Raw genomic sequence first — 18584 nt, 5'->3', positions numbered from 1 at the left:
GGGAAGCTGTGAAATTTCTGACACCCTGTTAATGCCTTTGTTCCTGTAGTTCAGACTAAAGGGTAATTTTCAGGCTGATCCCTGTCCCTCAGCAACTGCAACCCTCGGCTCTGCCAGCAGTGCCAGGTCCACGTGGTCAGGAATGCAGGAACCAGGAACCTTGAAGCTCTGGCTGCAGTTCATGAAAATGATGTGGCTTCAGTGGACCATAAATGGAGCTCTGTTCACCTGCCCACTGGTCTGGAGTCTCTTTGGCTGTGTCTGTATTGCAGCTGGAGATCTGAAGGCAGCTGAACCCAAGCTTGCTCTAGGGTTGACTTCCTTGGGTAGGAGTGAAGAGGGGACAACTTGGACCTCAGCTCTGGGCAGCTGCCTGAGTAATTCCCCCCTCTTCACTGAATGTTGTGAGCTCTGTGGCCTCAAAACCAGGCTGAGTTCTGGGAGAGATGTCCCAGTCCAGGCTGCCATCACCTCTGGCTGGAGTGCAGGACACACAGTCTTGGAAACACAACTTTTTCTCTACACTTATGTTGAGTTTTTTCTGTTAGCAACGTGACTCCAGGTGCTGGGGTTTGATGCATTATAAAATAAAATGTGAAAGTAATAACTGGTTGCTGGGAAAATATTGCAGATTAGCACAACTTGTTCTCTGCCTTGACTGTGTTTATATTTGACAAATATCACTTGCAGAAAAAGGACAGGTTTTATTATAACTCTTTTGTCTGCTTCCCTTCCAACTTCCTGAGTGCATTATTCTCAGGCATCAAACTACTTTCAGGACAAAATGTTGGTGAACTCTCCAGTGGTGGTGAGAAACAGGGATGTGTGAGGGTGCCATTCACTGGTAAAAGTGGCAGAATTTCTCACACTCCCTCACTTGTGATCTTGCCTACAAATCCTTTCCAGGCAGAGGCTTTCTCTTTAAGGGGAGGAAGTCTAGCTCTTTGTACCCACTGGCAAGGCACAGATAAAAGCATGGGCCTTTAATATCAGGTTTACTTCTTTTGCTCTGTCTCAGATCCATAAATGCAGAGTTCCGTCTCTTCTGGACAAATCTGCAGATGACGTTATCCCACATTTGAAATACCCTACTTTTGTATCCTTCTTTCCTGAAGCTATTAACATTGGCAGAATTGATGTCCTTTGTTTATTTTCTGTACTACTTAAAGTCTGAGTGTTGGGCACCAGCTGGCCTCATTTTCCATTGGGCTGCACTGAGAGTCAGGACATATTTTTGTGTTGGCCGTGTCCATGCTCCTGAATGCCTGTCCTGAGCAGCCTGGGGGCCATCAGGGCTGGAGGTGAGATGGCTTCTCTGGCATGAAGATTCAGCAGGTGAATAAAGGCAGGACTTGCATTTCGTTGTTTGTAGGGCAGTCTCACCCAGGAGCCCGTGGGCTGCACGCCCCAGGGCTCGCAGCTGGGTGCTGGAGCATCCCAAATTTGCTGGTGGATGGGATGTGGAGGAGTTGGCAGTGCCAAGAGGAGCCCTGCTGACTCTGCAGGGAGCTGATCCCTCCACCCCAGAGTATTCCTGGAGCTGGGAGAGGGGAGCTCTGGAGCTCGTCCCTGACTCTGGGTCTCTGCGTGAGCCCGGGCGCTCGGATGGCACACGCACACCCGGTGATGGGCACAGCACAAGTGTCTGGATGGACAGAAGGGGCTGCACAGCCTCTGTGTCTGACAGACATTTGGGGGTCCCCACTGCCAGTGCTCCCATGGTCCCCCACCCAGCCTGCTGCCTTCGGTGGGGAAGAGCCTGGCTGGTGCTGGGGAAGGAGGGGATGCACAGCCACAGTGACACAAGCGCTGCTGGGTGTGGGGACTCGAAATGTCCCTCAGGCATTTTTGGAGGTTCTGGGTCCAGGTCAGAACCATTTGAGACCTTGGCAGGCAGCTGGAAACAGCTGTGATTTTGGGTTTGAGCCATGGAATGATTTACCAACCTTGCAGGAAGAACAAGAAGTCACAAAAGTTTAGATATTATAGTAGAAGTAGTCAAAAAGTAAAGGGAAGAATTTTTAAGTGCTGTACAGGGGGATTTTAGTTTTGTACATGGGGTTCAGAAGTTTTAAAATGGAGGGATTTGGGCCTGCCCTGTCCTCCCTCTTTCTCCTTCCTTACCTCCATTTTCTTGGTGATGTTGGCACTCACAGATTGGTTTAGAGCAGAAAAGCACCATTTAATATAGGTAATAGGCACTGGGAAAAACTGTAAGCATGTAACATGTAATGTACCATATAAAAGATAGAAAATCCCCATTTAATATAGGTAATAGGCATTGGGGAAAAACTGTAACCATGTAACACGTAATGTACCATATAAAAGATAGAAAAACAGCATTTAATATAGGTAATAGGCATTGGGAAAAACTGTAACCATGTCACACGTAATGTACCATATAAAAGAGAGCAGCAGCCCTGGGCAGGGAGAGAAGAAGCAGTCGGGGTCAGAGAGGATGTCAGGGTGTGTGTGTGCCTCTGCCTGAGCTGTGAGCAAACCACAGCAGCCTCAGAAGAAAATCTTTTAGATAACCTGCAATAAACTGCCTTGAGACCAAACAACAGAGACTGCTGAGCCTTTCTTTGGAAGCTCGGGTTGGAGGAGAGACTTTTCCACCACATGGAGCCACCCATGATGTAGGGTGAGCTCCGGCAGCTGGGGACAGGCTGGAAGCCAGGCAGGCAGTGGAGCACTGTTGGAGGAACAGCACTGCATGGCAGAAAGGCTCTGGAATGGGACTGTGGCTTCTGCCAGGCCCTGCTGCAGCCCCGTGCCTGGCCCTGACTCTCCTCCTGTAACCCTTTAGCCTGCAAGATCCTCAGGGCAGCGCCGACTTCCTCCTCCTGCTATGGCTTCTATCACAAGGCCCTGGTTTCAGGGGGGAAAAAAAAAAACAAATTATCAAAGTGAGACTTCCCTAAAAGCTTTGCTGTGCCTGTGTCAGCCTCTGGCACAAAGAGGCTGCGGAGAATCGTGTCTCCCTGGTGTGACTGTTGGTTATTTTCCCACCTGGCTCCCTTGTGAAGGATGAAGGCACGAGCACAGCTAAGATGTGTCTGGCAGTGTGTCTGTGATGGGATCTTCAGAGGCTGCACCAGGTCTCCTGAGCCCCCCTGCCTCGGGCACCCTGTCAGCCAGCCCGGGGTGCTGGAGCCTGCACTGCCTCTTTAAGCAGATTTGCATAGCAGGGCCTAATTACAGTGGTTGATTCTGATGTTTTCAATGTTGTTCATATTCCATTAAAGGATAATGCTGCTTAATTTGCAGCAGAGGGTCTCGGTGAACAGCACACCCAATCACAAGGCACCCCTAATGACACTGCTTCCCTACTTCTGGTAACACATAATTAAAAAATCACTCCATTTCCAGTTGTGTGGTTCTCCCCTCTCCCCCAATTTCCTAATTACTTTCTAAGCCATTTCATGATTATCTGTAAATATTTCAGCACTTAGATCTACTAATGAGTGCATGGAAGAGTTAATACCTTGAGTGGCACAACTGCTTGCCTTTCCCTTTCTGATGAAGCATTGCACAGGATAATTTTCCACCTTGCGTGTGTGGGAAAGGGGCTTTTCTCGGGGTGGGATTGGGTTTGTGCTCTGCCTTTGGGGTTGTGGGCCTGAGCAGGGGAGGGGTAACATGCAAAACCCCATTTCCAGCTACGGGATGACTTTTGCTGGGTTTGGTAGTGGGTATGTATCTCATTTTAAATTGTTTTATGTGGCTTAAAGGCCACAGTAAGGACTGTCCTGTTCTCTAATCCAAGCTCTGCTCTGAAATGCCACCTTACAAATGCTGCTTTTTCACTTCATAGATCTGTTTCCTGTACTTGTCTGGTGCCTTGGGTATTAAAACTCACTTGGGATTTTCAGACTGAGTACTCAGAGTGATGGAGGAGGGAACTGGAGCTGTTTCCTGCCCGTGGCTTGCATGGGCTTGGGTGTTGAGTTCTTTGTATGGTCAATCAGGACCACCTTGTGCAAGCCCAGTTGTCTCTGAAGGGATTATTTGGAATAACCAGAGATAATTGTGTTACTAGGGGGTAATTAACTTCCAGGAACTAAAAAAAAAAAAAAAATCAAGCTTAGGCTGCACTACTCCTTGGGGTGAGTCTGTAAGTCTGGGAGCGAGAGAAATCTAATCACATTCAATTCTATGATACTCAGGGAATGTGGGGCTGCTTAAAATCAAATCCATTCATTTCCTAGGCAATTCTTATATTGCAAATAGGAGAGGAGAACTTGAATGTGGTCCTAACCCAGCCTATTTATGTTTCAGGTAACCCTGTCACAGTGGGAATGAGCATCCACATCTCCAGCATTGACCAGATCTCTGAAGTCAACATGGTAAGTTTGGAAAGAGAGAGAAAAAGAAAAAAAGAGAGAAAGGGAAAAAAAACCCCAACTATAAACTGCTCTTCCATTTTCTGGCTGGGATTTACTTCCAAGGCAGTGTTTTTTAGGAGGCATCTGGATCTCTGCTGGCACCTCTGGAGCTTGTGGATCTCATCTCATCCAGAGTAGATTCTTATTCCTTCTGTGCTGGTTGCACAGACACCTCCCAGAGTCAGAAAAGCTTATGCCTTAAAAAAGTAGATGTGAGTTTTATTTTTTTGGTTGATGCAAAGGTGGCTTTATGGTCAGTCTGTCCCTGCCAAGTTAAAAACAGTGAGTTTTCATTTGCTGGTGGCAATTCAACATTTCCTTGGAGATCTGTGCTGGAAAGAGAGGCATGGAAATGGAAACCTGTTTTTGAGTGGCATTGATAGATTGGAGCTTTTCATACCTCCGTGAACAATAGAAAAAAAAAAAATCTGCTCAGATAGCAATGGTTTGGGGTGAAACCTGTGAAATTTGGTCACTTTGGTCATGGTTTAGGTTTACACCCAGGACTGTTCCTCAGAAGCCCTGAGCATGCAGCAGAGGACACAGATTGTGCTGTAATTGCCTAATCTTGCCTTTCTCCCTCCTGTCCAGAGGCTTTTCCTCCAGACTCTGCACCTTTCCCAGGGGTTGAGTAAAGGGGGAGGTTGGTTTGAGCCTCCTGGAAGCCCCTTCCAGTTCCTCCCTTCCTGGTCCGTGCAGGACAATCCTGGGCCAGTTTGGAGCTCTTGCAGTTCAGGTCGATTAAAATCTTGGTCTCCCCCTGCTCCTGGCCCATTTCTCTGTCTCTGGCCTCTCCTGCCATGTTTCCCTGGTCCACCAGCTCTTCTGAAGAGGGGGGGTGACACAACCTGACCAGTTGGTTTTGTTTCCAAACTGCCTGAAAAGCCTGAATACGTGTTGGAATGAGCCAGGGGGAAGAACCAGCCATGAACCTTTATGTTCCTATGTGAAAGCTCCTCTGCTACCACCCCACCATCACCTGAACTCTGCATGACCTGTGGCACCTCAGCCCAGTGACAGTGGGCACTGGGTGTGGCCCTAGATTGGGTACAGAGGCACTGGGTAGCTGTGCTTGAGTTTAGGCTCAGTTTAGCAGATGGTTTAACCTAGCCCCATCTGTCTTGCCTGTCAGGCCACAACTCAACTTTGAGTCGATTCCCCTCCTAGGCTCAACTTGGACCTGGGTGTTCTGGGGTGCTGGAGCAAATGTCACCCTCCTGCTAGAGCCAGGATGGACAATTTGGGCTCTGGGCTTGTGCCTTGAGACCAAAACTTGCCCAGACATAACTGGGAGGGGGTGAGGCCCTGGTTCTCAGCTGTAGAACTGTCCCTGCAAGCCTGAGCAGCTCTGTCCCCACAGAGCACAGAAGGACAGGGACTGCTGGAGTGAGTCCAGAGGAGGCTCCAGGATGATCAGAGGGATGGAGCAGCTCTGCTGGGAGGAAAGGCTGGCACAGCTGGGATTGCTGAGCCTGGGAAAAAAGCCAGCTTAGGGGTGGCCTTCCAGTACCTGAAGGGAGCCCACAGGAAAGGTGAAGAGAAACTTTTTACAAGGGCTGGAGTGACAGGACAAGGGGGCATGGATTCAGACTAAGACAGTGGGTTCACATTGGATCTTAGGAAAAAAATCTTCCCTGTGAGGGTGGGGATGCCCTGGCACAGGGTGCCCAGAGCAGCTGTGGCTGCCCCATCCCTGGAAGTGTCCAAGGCCAGGCTGGATGAAGCTCTGAGCAGCCTGGGATAGTGAAAGGTGTCCCTGACCATGGCAGAGGGGTGGAACAAGATGATCTTTAAGGTCCTTTGCAATCCAACCATTCTGTGCAGGCAGCTGAGCCCTGCAGAGGCTGATGCAGGATGAACCTCCTCCTGGAGAGGTGTCCCTGGGCTACAGGGGCTGATCAAGAGCTTCGTCCAGCAGGTGTGAGCAGCTTGGCCAGGCACACAGCAGCCACTGTACCAGCAGCAATTTCCAACCCTTGCCATGTAAATGTGATGCTCTCCCCTCTGCAGCAAGCCCCTGCTCCCCTCTGGCACACAACTGGGGGAGAAACAGCAACAATGATCCCTCTGTGATGCACAGATTTCCTGGCATAGACCTTCGTCCGCGTGCTGCTCTGGATCCTGCAGGCTTTGAGCAGCACAGTGATGGACACTGAGTGATTTGATGGTGGTGGCGTGGCTGGGGTCAGGCTGGGCACCACTGTCCCTGCCACACTCCCGTGGATGTGAAGAAATGTCACTTCTAGGCTTTTGATTATCCCTCCGGCTCTCTGTTTGACAAGAAAAAAAATGTTCTGCTCATCTTTCCTAAGTAGATTGGGGCAGGGGTAGGGGGTGTGGAAAGGGTTGGGGATGGGCTGTAGGTAAGAATTTATTCAAGATCAAGATCTCTGAGCGCCATGGTGAGGCAGATTCAAAAAGGGGTTAAGAATCAGAATCATCTTAAAAAACAAACATTTAGGGAGCAGAAGAGTTCTGTGATGTAAGTTTCCAGGCTGAGGGCATTTTATGTGCATCATTCTTCTGTGTGACAGATGCCCCGGGGAAAGGGCTGTGTTTTACCCCTGCTCTGGACATGGATACTGGCAAGAAAAACAAGGCATTTTTTTGGCATCATGTGTGCTTGGGAAAGGAACTGTGCAATGAATAAATTAAAGGCACACAAGTGAAGCTGGGTTGTCATGGTGACCAAATAGCTTCTATTGTTCCACAAGGAGTGTTATTACTTACTACCCCTTGTAGGATAATTAATTAATCCTCAGACATCCTTTTGGGAACAATGGCCCTGGTGCTGGGACTGGGCAGGCTGAGGAGAGCCCCCAGCTCTCCCAGCCTTTCCCTGGCACTCCTGGTGCCTGCTGGCTGCCTGGTGGTGGGAGCAAATGCTGTCAGTGACCAGACAATGATGGTTCCAAAAGCTGTTTCCACAGAGTCCAGCTGGTTGTGATGTTCTGGAGCAATCCAGCTCCATCCACGAGCACTCCTTGCCCTCACTCCCATGGGAGCCGTGTTCCCAAAATGAAGATGTGGTGGCATTGCTGTCCTGGGGGACACGGGGTTCTCTGAGAAGGCAGCACAGTGACGTCCTTCTGCTGGATGTTCCCAGACACTCTGGCACACAGAACACTCTGCAGCTGTCTGTAGATGCCATGTGTGTTCTGACAGCCAAGGCTGATGCACCCCCTGAGGGCCATTCCCAGCCCCTGTGCCATGCCAGACTGCAAAGTGTTCACAGGTACAGTGGCAACCATCTCCCAGTCACGAGACACCAAAGCCACAGCCCTTATTTTAAAGAGTGTCCCCTCCTGGTTCATGGCAGCTGCTGCCTGTGTGGTCAGCCATATTTTCAAGCTCACTTTCTAGAGTGATGCTTTCTTGCTGTGTATCCCCCTCAGCATGGCTGAGCAATGCTGAGCTGCAGCCTCTGTTCTTGCCAGTGATTAGAAGGATTATTTGCTGAGCCAAGATCAGTGACATCAATTGAAATGTCTGGGGAAGGATGCTAGAGTCAGGCCAAATAGATATTGGGGGGGCACATTTGAGTGGCAGACCCTCTGGGAAGTGCTGATCCATGAAGATGAAAGCCTCACTGGAGTCTTTTCATCTCCTGTACACATTTGCAAGTTGGGGATTTGAAGGCAGGCTGAGAGGAGGAATGGCTTCCTGCTGCTGCTGCTGCTGAGCAGCTCAGGTGACCCATGAAGGACAGCAGGAAGGTATCTCCTGGAGAACTCACCCAGCACATCTCCTTTGAGTGATTGGGATTGAGTTGCAGCGAGCAGGGTGATGCCTGGAATGGCTACCTAGAGCAGAGGCCAGACAGAGTTAAAGCAATAAAGTGAGTATTTATTAAAGGCCTTTAACAGATTCACCTTGGGCAGTCAAAAGCCTGGCAGAGGCCACACCCAATGTGCACGATGGGCAGTTTTTTGGGCAGATATAAGTTTGGTCTGTTTGCACATCAGAGGTTCATTCTCCATTTACAGCTTCAGGTAATGAAGTCACAGTGCCTCAGTTTGCTTCCCCCCAGTTTACTTTTGTTGAGGCTGTGATGGTGACCTTGGCTCTCAGGCCTGGAAGGATTGTTTTGTCTGCCCAAACTGTGAAGAGAGCTTACCAACGCTCTGTATGGAGTTCAGAGCTTCACACTAATGCAGTACAGGACCTGGAAAATAGAAAAGCTAAAGCTTAAGGCATCAAGGGAACAGCCTGCAGGTGTTTATAGACTCTTGTTGGTGTGCAGTGGCACTGGGGCAGTGACACTTTCAGGGCTCCTGGTGTGGTGCCAGGTTACTGAGGAGTCCAGCAGCATTTATGAGCTGGGGAATGAAGAGCTCTGGCAGTGTGGAGCTCATGTCACACAGTTGGAGCAGGCTGTGGGTGCTTCATGACCAGAATGCTTCCCAGAGTCACTCACCTTAAGGGTGGGGTTCAGCCAACTTGCCCTGGGGGTGCAGTTCTGATGGTGTCCAGCAGCAATGGCTTCAGAAAGAGCTGCAAGTCTTCCCTCACTGCTGGATGTCCTTCCATCCAGCTGAGGACTGGCCTGCTCAGGGTATGCTGTGTATTCCTGCACAGTGGGACTAAACAAGGACTAAGCCTTCCACTGCAACCTTTTCCCTCTCCAGGCAATCTCTGGGGACATATTTTTCTAGCACCAGACACTTCACACTCCCTTGAAGTATTAATGAACTATTTCAATAAGGAAAACTACCAGAAGTTTTGTATGCATTTGAAATAAGAGGAGGTTACCCTTCATAACGCTTCAATTTTCCTGCCCTATGATCTGTGCAATCCTAAACCTGCTCCCTCCTGCGTCTGCACACCGTAGACAGCTCGGAGCATCCAGCCATTATAGTCATGATTTCTTTGTGGCTCCTATAATTTATTCATCCCAAGATGCTCTCCTACATCTGCAATAACATCATTTCAGTTTGTTATAGCACCAGCTTTAAAGTTTTATAAACCTGGTGACAAGTTGAAAAGTTACAAGAGGATTGTTGCAGAGGGCTAGTGTAGGAAACAGGCTTCCAGATAAAAACATTTGCAGGAATAGGGGTGTGAAAGAAAGGATGCCTGTGGGATTGCCAATTCCTTTTGCTGGGGGGCAGCCTGAAGTGGGGAGGGGTTAGGGGTCAGGGCATGGTGCTTGGCAAAGCTGGCCTCGCTGTGCTGCTTCAGAGAATCACAGATGCTCTGGGTTGGAAGGGATTTAAAGCTCATCTCACTCCAGACCAGGACACTCTCCACTACCCCAGGTTGTTCCAAGCCCCATCCAACCTGGCCTTGGACACATCTCGGGGCTGCCACAGCTTCTCTGGGCAACCTCTTCCAATGGCTCACTGTTTCCCAGCCCTGTGCCCCTGCTGCCAGGCTGTGCCTGGTTGGAGTGACTGCTCTGGTGCTGGCACTGGATCTCTTGGAGGTTATGGCAGGAAGCATCGTGGCTGTTATTTCCTAACTTCTCGAAGCTTGCTTCAAAAACAAGCTGTCTGGTTTGGCAGATTTCCCTGCTCAAGAGATGTAAAGCATGTCTCAAGGCAACCATGAGCTGCAAGGATTTCCAATTGGCTTTTAACCCAAAATGAAGTGGACCAGGTTTTGTGTAAGAGTTTTCTTGACCAGGACGGTTCATCCTACAACCTTACATCATCATCAGGGGGGCATCACTCTCCTCATTACATCAAATTTTCGATCTTTTGGGTGTGCTTGAAATAGACTTTGTGGTGGAATCTGTCCTGAGCAGGCTTTGCAGCTCTGTTTCCACTGGAATATATGTACACCTGCAATACTGGACAAACCCGACTTGGCTGCAATGTGCCCTTGAAAAGGATTTTCCATTGGTGGAGATGCCTTGAGTTTTAAAAAACAAGATTTTAAAGAAGGAACTTCTATTATTATGCAGTGCCTTTTAGTACCATCTATTCCCTTCAAATATGTCAATGTTTTCCTTACTTTTAATTTAAAACGTTCTGTTTTGTTGCTGTCTCTTTTCAGTGGAGAAATGACATACAGATACTTCTCAGTCTCTATGTCCTTGGGTATCCAAATGTTTTTTTAAAAAGCAAAGGTTAAAGCATTTAAATCCTACAGTCAGAGTTTTCTGGAGTTATATGCTGTGAGATACAAGTATGACATGACACTCGGGTAGCCTTGGGTATCCCCAGCCCTGTGACACTGTGGTATCTAAACTCTTCTGTGTGTGTGTATACATTACATCTTGGTATCCAAGGCTGCTGAATATTTAGGACTGCCAAAATGTGAGAAACTAGGAGGTTGATGCTGAGCTGCAGCTGGTGCCCTGTCATGGTGCTGCAGGGAATGTAGTCCTGTTGGATTGCTGGAGGCTCCTGGGATGAAGTGTTGGAGGTAGCACAGGGTGGTGGAGAAGTATTCAGGGGGGATTCATGTCAGATACCAGGAGAAATTTCTTCACTGAAAGAGTGGTTAAGAATTGAAGAGGCTCCCCAGGGAAGTGGTAAAGTCACCATCCCTGGCAGTGCTCAAAAACGGAGCAGACCTGGCAGTTTGTGGTATGGTTTGGTGGCCATGGAGGTGTTTGGTCAAAGGTTGGACCTGATCACCTTGGAGGTCTCTTCCAACCTGGTTGATCCTGTGAGCCTTGATCTGCTCACGGTGAGGATGGCAGAGCTCTGACTTGGGGTGGGCTCTCCCTACAGGCATGGGCAGGAGGGGGTTTTGTGCTTTTCTTAAACACAAGGGGCTTCTGTGGGGTCTACAGCAGGGTATTGCAGCAGGCAGCTGGGATGGAAGGTTTTTTCAGGGCTGGAAGGTTTCTTCAGGGCTGGAAGGGTCGTGCCTTCCCCTGCTGGGGTCACACAGCTCTTGTCCCCTCAGCTCCTGCTCTGGGGCTGCAGTGCATGGGATGGCTGGGAAATCAAACAGTGCTGCTGCTGTGCAGGTGAAACAGCATTTCCTGAAGGGGAGAGTTACCAAAGGTCCCTGTGCACACTGCTATCAGTCACACAGCACCCTGGGGACCTGCTCACTTTGCTTCTCCGGCAGTAGAAGTGGGAGACACACGAACACTTGGCTGGCTGAGGGAAAGAGCAGCATATTGATGCTTTTTCCTGCTGCTGGAGGGATGTTTGGAGCAATAAAAGATGGCTGTGGCAGGGTGGAGAGTAACCTCCAAAGCACTCTGGACTTGGCGGCTTTGAGATGCTCTTGTTTGCATGCAGGAGGCACAACTGCCTGCTCTGTGGCTCGTCTGGAGAGAGAGCAGGAGTAGAAATCCACTGATCTCCAGAAACACCTTTGTAAAGCTGATGTCAGGGACCAGCCTCATTTGCCATCATTAGATTTGTGGTTAGGATTTTTTTATCCTTGCAGCAGCGATAGCCTGTGAGTGCTGAGCTTGGGGTGACTTTCACCAGCACTGACACTGCCTAAAAAGCCAAGGTTCAGATGTGGACACCTGCTCACATCACACAATGCCTTCTTTAACAGAATTCCCACTGGTTGTGCTGAAAGAGCCCTTGGACTGAGGTAGTGTGTGAGGACAAGGAAAGCATCTGGCCTCAGGGCTGCTCTGCAGGGTGGTGGGGAGGGCATTGGGTGTTGAAGTTTAAACAGGGAGTGGTCCCCTGTCTTCCTGAAAGATGGGGATGGTTCTTCCAAAGGGGTTGACTAAAATAGTCAAGAATAAAGTGAACTGGTGACGGAGCCTGAAGTGCTCCCCATTCACTGCTTCTGAAATCAGTTGCAAAAAGATTGTCCCAGCTTAAAAGCTAGAAAATAGGTCAGTGTGACTCATATGTCAATATTTACTGCATTTATGGCAACTTGTAGAAGGGAAGAATCTCGCCTGCCTTCCATAATACTTCACAAGTTATCCCATTCCCATGACAGAGCTCTCCCTGTGCCCTTGCTCCTGGTGCTGCTGCGGCTGCAGTGACAGCCCCGTCAATTCACTACTACTTCGAGTCCAGTTGCTAAGTAACAAGCCAAAGATCACCATGCAGTCTCTCCAAATGCCGTGGCCAGCTGGAAGCTGGATCTGCACAAAGCCCCAGGAATTCCTTTGGTGACAGAGGTCTTGAGGACTCGGTGCCTGTGGAGCAGGGAGCAGCCTGGTGGAGCAGCAGTGCTGGCACCAGGTAGCCTGAGGTTCTCCTCCTGTGAGGGGACAGCTCTTCTGCTTCCCCAAAAAGGGTTCCCCTGTGCTTGTGCTGATGGGCTGTGACTGTTCCAACATTAATGCTGGCCTTGAATTAATATTTTTGTTGGCCAAATGGGATGATTTGGCCATAAGTAGGAGGTAAACTGTGGGAACCTTGCTGGAGCAAGCTCTCAGTTGAGGAAACGCTGAACTGCTGGACAAGGGAATGATTCTCTCTTTTGCTCCTAAACCCTTCTATTCTACTCTGCTTGCTTCTGCCTGGGGATCTTTCAGCATTCACCTGATATCTTAACGTGAGAATTTGCAAAATGCTCTTCGTCTGCATAATGGGAAATTCTGGGTTATGGCAAAGCTGTGGGGTGAACAGGCCGATTCCCAGCCCAGACCTTGGGGTTTGCAGCATGAACAAAACCTGGTGGCAATGCCAGTCAAGAGCAATCCCCCAGCCTGAGTCTTTCCAGGGTGCTGCCCTCCCTGAGGAGCAGCTCTGCGAGTCCTCCAGTGCAAGTTTGAGCTCGGGAGGGCAGAGTGGAGCCTGCTGCAGTGCTCAGAAGCGAGTTCCCATGTTGTGCCCAGCAGGCAGTTTCCCACTCGGGGCCGTTCCGGGGCACTCAGAAAAGGCCGAGTTCCCTGAGCACTTGGGAGGTGACTGCGCCCCACGCCAGGAGAGGAGCCGTGCTGGGGAGGAGGAGAGGCTGTGGCTGATGCTTTGCAGAGTGCCTTCAGCTGAGCAGGGCTATGCATTGCAGTGCTCCATCTGTTCCTCTATCAGCCGAGTTATCTTTAGCTCTGAACATGGCAGTGTTGTATGGTGCTGGTATGAACCGCTTCAGCTCGCACCCCAGCATTCCTGTAGTAGTTAGAATCCCTACTGCAGAAAACTGCCTGGGATCATTTCCTCCCCCCCACCCCAGCCCCGCCTTGCTTAAATTTTTATTCATGTTTTCACATGGGCAAAACTCCCCAAGCTTATATATATATTTTATATATATATATATACATGTATTAAAAAACTGGCTCTATTTGAGAGCAATGTTCCAAACTGCCACCTGTTTCAATAGCAATGTTGCAGCGTTGGAGAGGATTACTGCAGAATGCTAAAGTAGCTCTTCCCCCAAGTGAAAGCTTCATCTGATTTGATTGAAAACCAAATTAGACCTTGGGAATCTGACCTTCTGACATCCTGTCATATATACATTTAAAGCACCCAGCAACAGAGAATGTATTTTGTGCAAGATTGCCAGTACCTCAATATAGAACCTAAATCCAAATACGAGTGCTTGTGCGTCGTGCTGCTATTTGAATATGTAAATAAATGGGGCTATAAATAGCTCTATATGTTATGTACATGTTAAGTGAAGGTGGCAGATCCGACAGCTGAATGGCTCTGCTGTTTCTGAATGCTGGGAGAGGCTCCCTGCACGCTCCCCACACCTCTCATGTTTGCTCCTACCCCTCTCAGCCTCTCTGCTATCACATTTTTCAGGCCTCTGGAGAAGATCGTGTGTGGGGACAGGAGCTGTTAATATTCTGAGTCTGTGCTGAGTTGCTAGGCTACAGAGAAAAAGGAACATTCAAGGAAAAGGGATGGTAGAAGGAAGAGGATCTGCTGAGCTGCTTGGAGATCCAGAGAGGTCTTCTAGTCAGACGAAGGGATCATTTTGGGGAAGGAGGGCATGCATGCATGTGGGATGAGCTGGGGGGAGTCCCTGCTGCCCTGGCACAAACAGAATCTCAGGCCAGCCCCAGCCAGAACAAAACGGCAGAGGAAGGAGTGAAAGGCAAGATGCTCTGGCCCCTCCCGTGCTGCTGCTTGCCAGGTGTGCACAGCTGCTCTCCTGCTGCCTGCTCCAGGGAGTGCTGGGTCCCAGGCTGAGCATGCCATCTCACACATCCCCACCTGCATTTTCCAGGGTGGGCTGAGCTCCCAGCCGAGGCTCTGATGAGGAGGGGAGCAAACCCAAAACATGCTCACTGCTTACAGGTTGGATCTCACCTCCTTTCCCTCTGCAGCACCCTGCTACCCCAGCATCTCCTGTATCTCCAGTGAGACTGAGGGGAAGGCAGCCTGTGCCTTCTGTGTCCCTGACCACCTCCTTTGATGCTTTCCCAGGTCACTGATACACAAAGTATTGACCCTTTTATCCATCAAGTGTTTGTAGCTAGGGTTGCAGGGGATGTGAGGTTTTACAATACAGAAGCTCCTGTTTGAGCCTCGTTATCCCAAGTCCCAGCTGCTTGCCCCAAAAAGGAGTGCCAGGTATTCAGCTGTACCAGCTGTGAGCCATCAGACCTTTCAGGTTCTGTGTGCTTCACTCTTCTGGAGGGATAGATTTGCCCTACGTTTCTCTCTGTATCAAATCCCTCAGGAAAAAAAAATTAAACAGCTCTTTTGGGTATTTTTATTATCTGGGTACTTTATTTACTGAGCTCACATGGGCTTCCTGCCAGCTCTGCAAATAGAGCTCCTTGGCTCCAGGACTGTTGGTCCTGGTGCTGCAGCAAGCACTCACTCAGCGTGGACAGGGACTGCAGCTTGTTCTCCCCATCCAGTTGGCTGTGAAGTCAAAGTCTGCTCTGCTTGTGGACCTCCCCAGCCTGCTGAAACCTCTTTCCCCCCCCCCCACCCCTCCCCCCCAATCATGCATCCTGCAATAAGCTTGACTTGTTCATCAGAATCAGGAGTGTTTCCTACAGCTGCAGGGTGAATGCTGTTTTCAGTGCTACCAGCACCCACCCATCAGGTCTGTGATCCCACACTCAGGGCTGGGGTGGATGACATGGGAGAGGGCCAGCATGGTCCATATGGTGGCCACTGCTGCTGGCCTAGCCTGGGCTTGAGCCTGGAATAACCACAGGCAGACTAACCCATGGATGGAGGAGGAGTGATCCATCATCCACCCATCCATCATGCTTGCTACTTCCAACAGCCCTGCCAGTAGAAATGCTTCCCTAGAACAGATCCATCGATGCCCCTGCCCTTTCAAGCTGTCCCAGCATGACTGGGCAGTGCTCTGTCCACACCACAGCTGGCCAAGATGATTGCTGACCCTTTTCTCCAGCACCATTCCCTCGCACTGAGCTTGTCACTGAGGGGCCACAGGTGCAGCTGTGCAGAATATTCCTGTGCAGAAAGTCACTGCAGACACAGAGCTGGGCTCTGGGAGCAGGAGGCTGGGGGTTTGCAGGGGAAATGGTTTGCAGCCAGTTTGCTTGTTGCTGTTGAAAAGGATGCCATCCTCTGTGCTGAGACCATGCCTGACCTAACAGAACCCCCCTGCCAGGAGTAGGTTCTGCTCTTCACCATCTACTTAATCTTCATCTTTACTTCATCATCTTCTGCTCTTCACCATCTACTTCATCCTTCCCACATGATCAAACTTTACTTTCTACAGGAAACAAACACCAGTCTAAGATTTTGGTCAAGCCAATCTGTGCCAGCCTAGCTGAGGTGATGGTTTCACCCAGGAGGTGCTCGTTGTCTGAAATGATTTAAAGGATTTGTTTGCCTCTGGCTAACTCCTGGGAAATGACATCTTTCTGGCAATTTTCAGAACCTGAAACAGGAAACCTGCCTTCCCTAAGTTAAAACAATGTCTTCAAAGCCCTGTGTGCCTTGATATTGTTGTAGAGTGTCGTGGTTTCAATGCTCAGAGCTGGATACACTGCATTTTATTTTGCCATGTAAAGTAATAATATTGTTTTATTTATAACATGAATTCCTACCTCTGCAGCCCCAAACTGCACTGGAGGTCTTGACAACACAGGGAATTACAAGCTCTGTCTAATTTTTTTCCTCAGGGAGGAAAAAATAATTTCTGTGTTTACACATTTAGCACTTGCCCAGAGATGTGGGGGAAAGGTTTAGGAAGCATCACTCATCTTCCAGCATCAACTTTCCCTTGACATAATCCAGTTTTCTTCCTCCATCCTTCTGAGAGCTTTAGAAACTGATATCTTCAGTAGTCACTGTTCAAACGTCTCACTCAGATTTAATTTACTCTAATAGGCTGGTTGTTGCATGTTTAATTAAATACCAAGTAATTATTAAAAGCATTTTGAGCCTTATGGCTGTATATTAGATATGCCAATATGTGTGTACAGGAGGACACTGTCAGCACGGAGAGGAGAGGAGAGGAGAGGAGAGGAGAGGAGAGGAGAGGAGAGGAGAGGAGAGGAGAGGAGAGGAGAGGAGAGGAGAGGAGAGGAGAGGAGAGGAGAGGAGAGGAGAGGAGAGGAGAGGAGAGGAGAGGAGAGGAGAGGAGAGGAGAGGAGAGGAGAGGAGAGGAGAGGAGAGGAGAGGAGAGGAGAGGAGAGGAGAGGAGAGGAGAGGAGAGGAGAGGAGAGGGGTTCAGGCAGCAGCACTGTGGAAGGCAGTGGGGTAGAGGGCTGGATTAGTGCAGGTCAGCAGTGGAAGGTGAAGGTGGCCTTGGAAAGCACCAGGGTTTTCTGTGGTGGATCAACATCATCTGTTTTAAATCACCAAGCACTTCACACCAAAAAGCGTCTTGTAATAAAAGCAAATAAAAGCATCTTTTAATAAAAGCAAATTTCCCAGTTCTGCAATGCCTGGTCATAATTCTTCTCTGGGACTCCATAGAAATAGGGCATTAATGCTCGTGTGTCCCACCCTGTGGGCATGGGTGGCCTTCTGCCTGCCTGGGGAGAGGTTAAGGGAGTTAACAAAAGAGGCATAGTTAAGATTTTGCATAAAGTCAATATGGTAAGGAAGAGAAGGTACTTGGGAAGGCTTGGAGCAGCCATTTGGAGACATCTGATGCTCTAGCAAAACATAAATGTGAGTTCCCTGTCAGTTCCCAGCCCATCTAGGATTAGATGACTGTGTAACAGCATCTCCCAAAATGGCCAAATTCATGTAGTGCCTTTCCCAAAATGTACATCTATTGCCTTGCTTCTGTGCCCTGAGGTGGGTGTCTGGCCAAAGCGTGCCCTTCTGTGCTGGTTTGCCATGGCAAGCTGCAGGAAACAAAAACATGTCCCCATTAAGTGGCCACTCTCTGGAAAAGGCAGTTTCTCAGTTGTGGTGAGTTTGGGGAGCAATCCATCTGGTGCTGCAGAAACAGGACAATTGAGGGCAGAAATGGCTCTGGGTCTGGCCTGGCTGACCTGGGGCCAGAGTGAGGAGAGCAGCCCAGCAGGGACGGGGTGCAGCAGCTCCCAGATCTCATGGCTCAGGGGTACAAAGTGCCTGGCGTTGTTTCCAAAGCGCTTGCCTGAGGATGATGTGCTGCAGGTGGTGATTTTGGGATTGCTGCCTGTAACTCTGAGCAAGGTTGCTGTTCTGCCTGGGCTCACAGAGCAGGTGATGCTCGTCCCTGTGCCCATCAGTTCTGCCTCTTTCCTCTTGATCTCTGCTCCCAGCAGGACTGGGCAGTTCAGCAGGTGCCTCCTGCTCCGACAGGGCACTCAGGTGCAGGCTCAGGACTCTGAAGGTCTTGTCACAGCAGATCCTGTTGGCTCAGGAGCCAGCTATGTCCTCGAGCTGACACCTGCAGGGCCAGCACCATTGCAGGTGCTGCAGGGATAGGGCCAGGCAGGAGAGAAATAGGGCAACAAAGCCACACATTCCCCACACACCCTGAGATGTTGAGGATATTGCAGACACCTGTCCCAGTTTCTGGTCATGCATTCAGCAATTAAACACATGCAAATTACTACAAAAGTAGATCAGAGTAGTGAGGGGAACATATCCATGCAAAGTACTTCTCAGGTCTTGAAGAAAATGAGTTCAAGAGCACACAGACCTGCAGCACAGAAGGGCACCGAGTATATCCTAGAAGCCAACCCCCCCCCCCCGCACTGCTGGAAGAGTGCTCTTCCTGATTCCCAAGTCACTGCTGACATCTGGCTATTCAAAAAGGAAGGTGGAAAAAGATTGTGTCTTTCCTGCCTGCTAGGCTGAAGTGTAGAGAGAAGGGCAGTATCAGAAATATTTGTCACTTTATGTACAACAACTGTCACGCAGAACTTCAGACTTGTAAGCTGGGCACTGGCACTTGCACCAAAACAGAAATTAAAAGCAGCATTTTGGC

The 18584-nt window shown here is 49.5% G+C and overlaps 1 protein-coding gene across 2 annotated transcripts in view; it reads left to right on the top strand.

Moving 5' to 3' along the window:
* LOC110467865 (gamma-aminobutyric acid receptor subunit beta-4) overlaps positions 1-18584 on the top strand; it is an 82958-nt gene that overhangs the window by 23440 nt on the left and 40934 nt on the right. For both annotated transcript variants that reach the window (XM_021525247.2, XM_021525246.2), the window contains exon 3: positions 4282-4349. In XM_021525247.2, the coding sequence (XP_021380922.1) occupies positions 4282-4349 (68 nt within the window). The remainder of the gene's footprint in view (positions 1-4281; positions 4350-18584) is intronic.

This window comes from Lonchura striata, chromosome 14 (genome assembly GCF_046129695.1).
Source record: "Lonchura striata isolate bLonStr1 chromosome 14, bLonStr1.mat, whole genome shotgun sequence".
Classification (NCBI taxonomy): domain Eukaryota; kingdom Metazoa; phylum Chordata; class Aves; order Passeriformes; family Estrildidae; genus Lonchura; species Lonchura striata.
The sequence above is the reverse complement of the archived record's forward strand: the minus strand, read 5'-3'. Positions and strand labels throughout refer to the sequence as shown.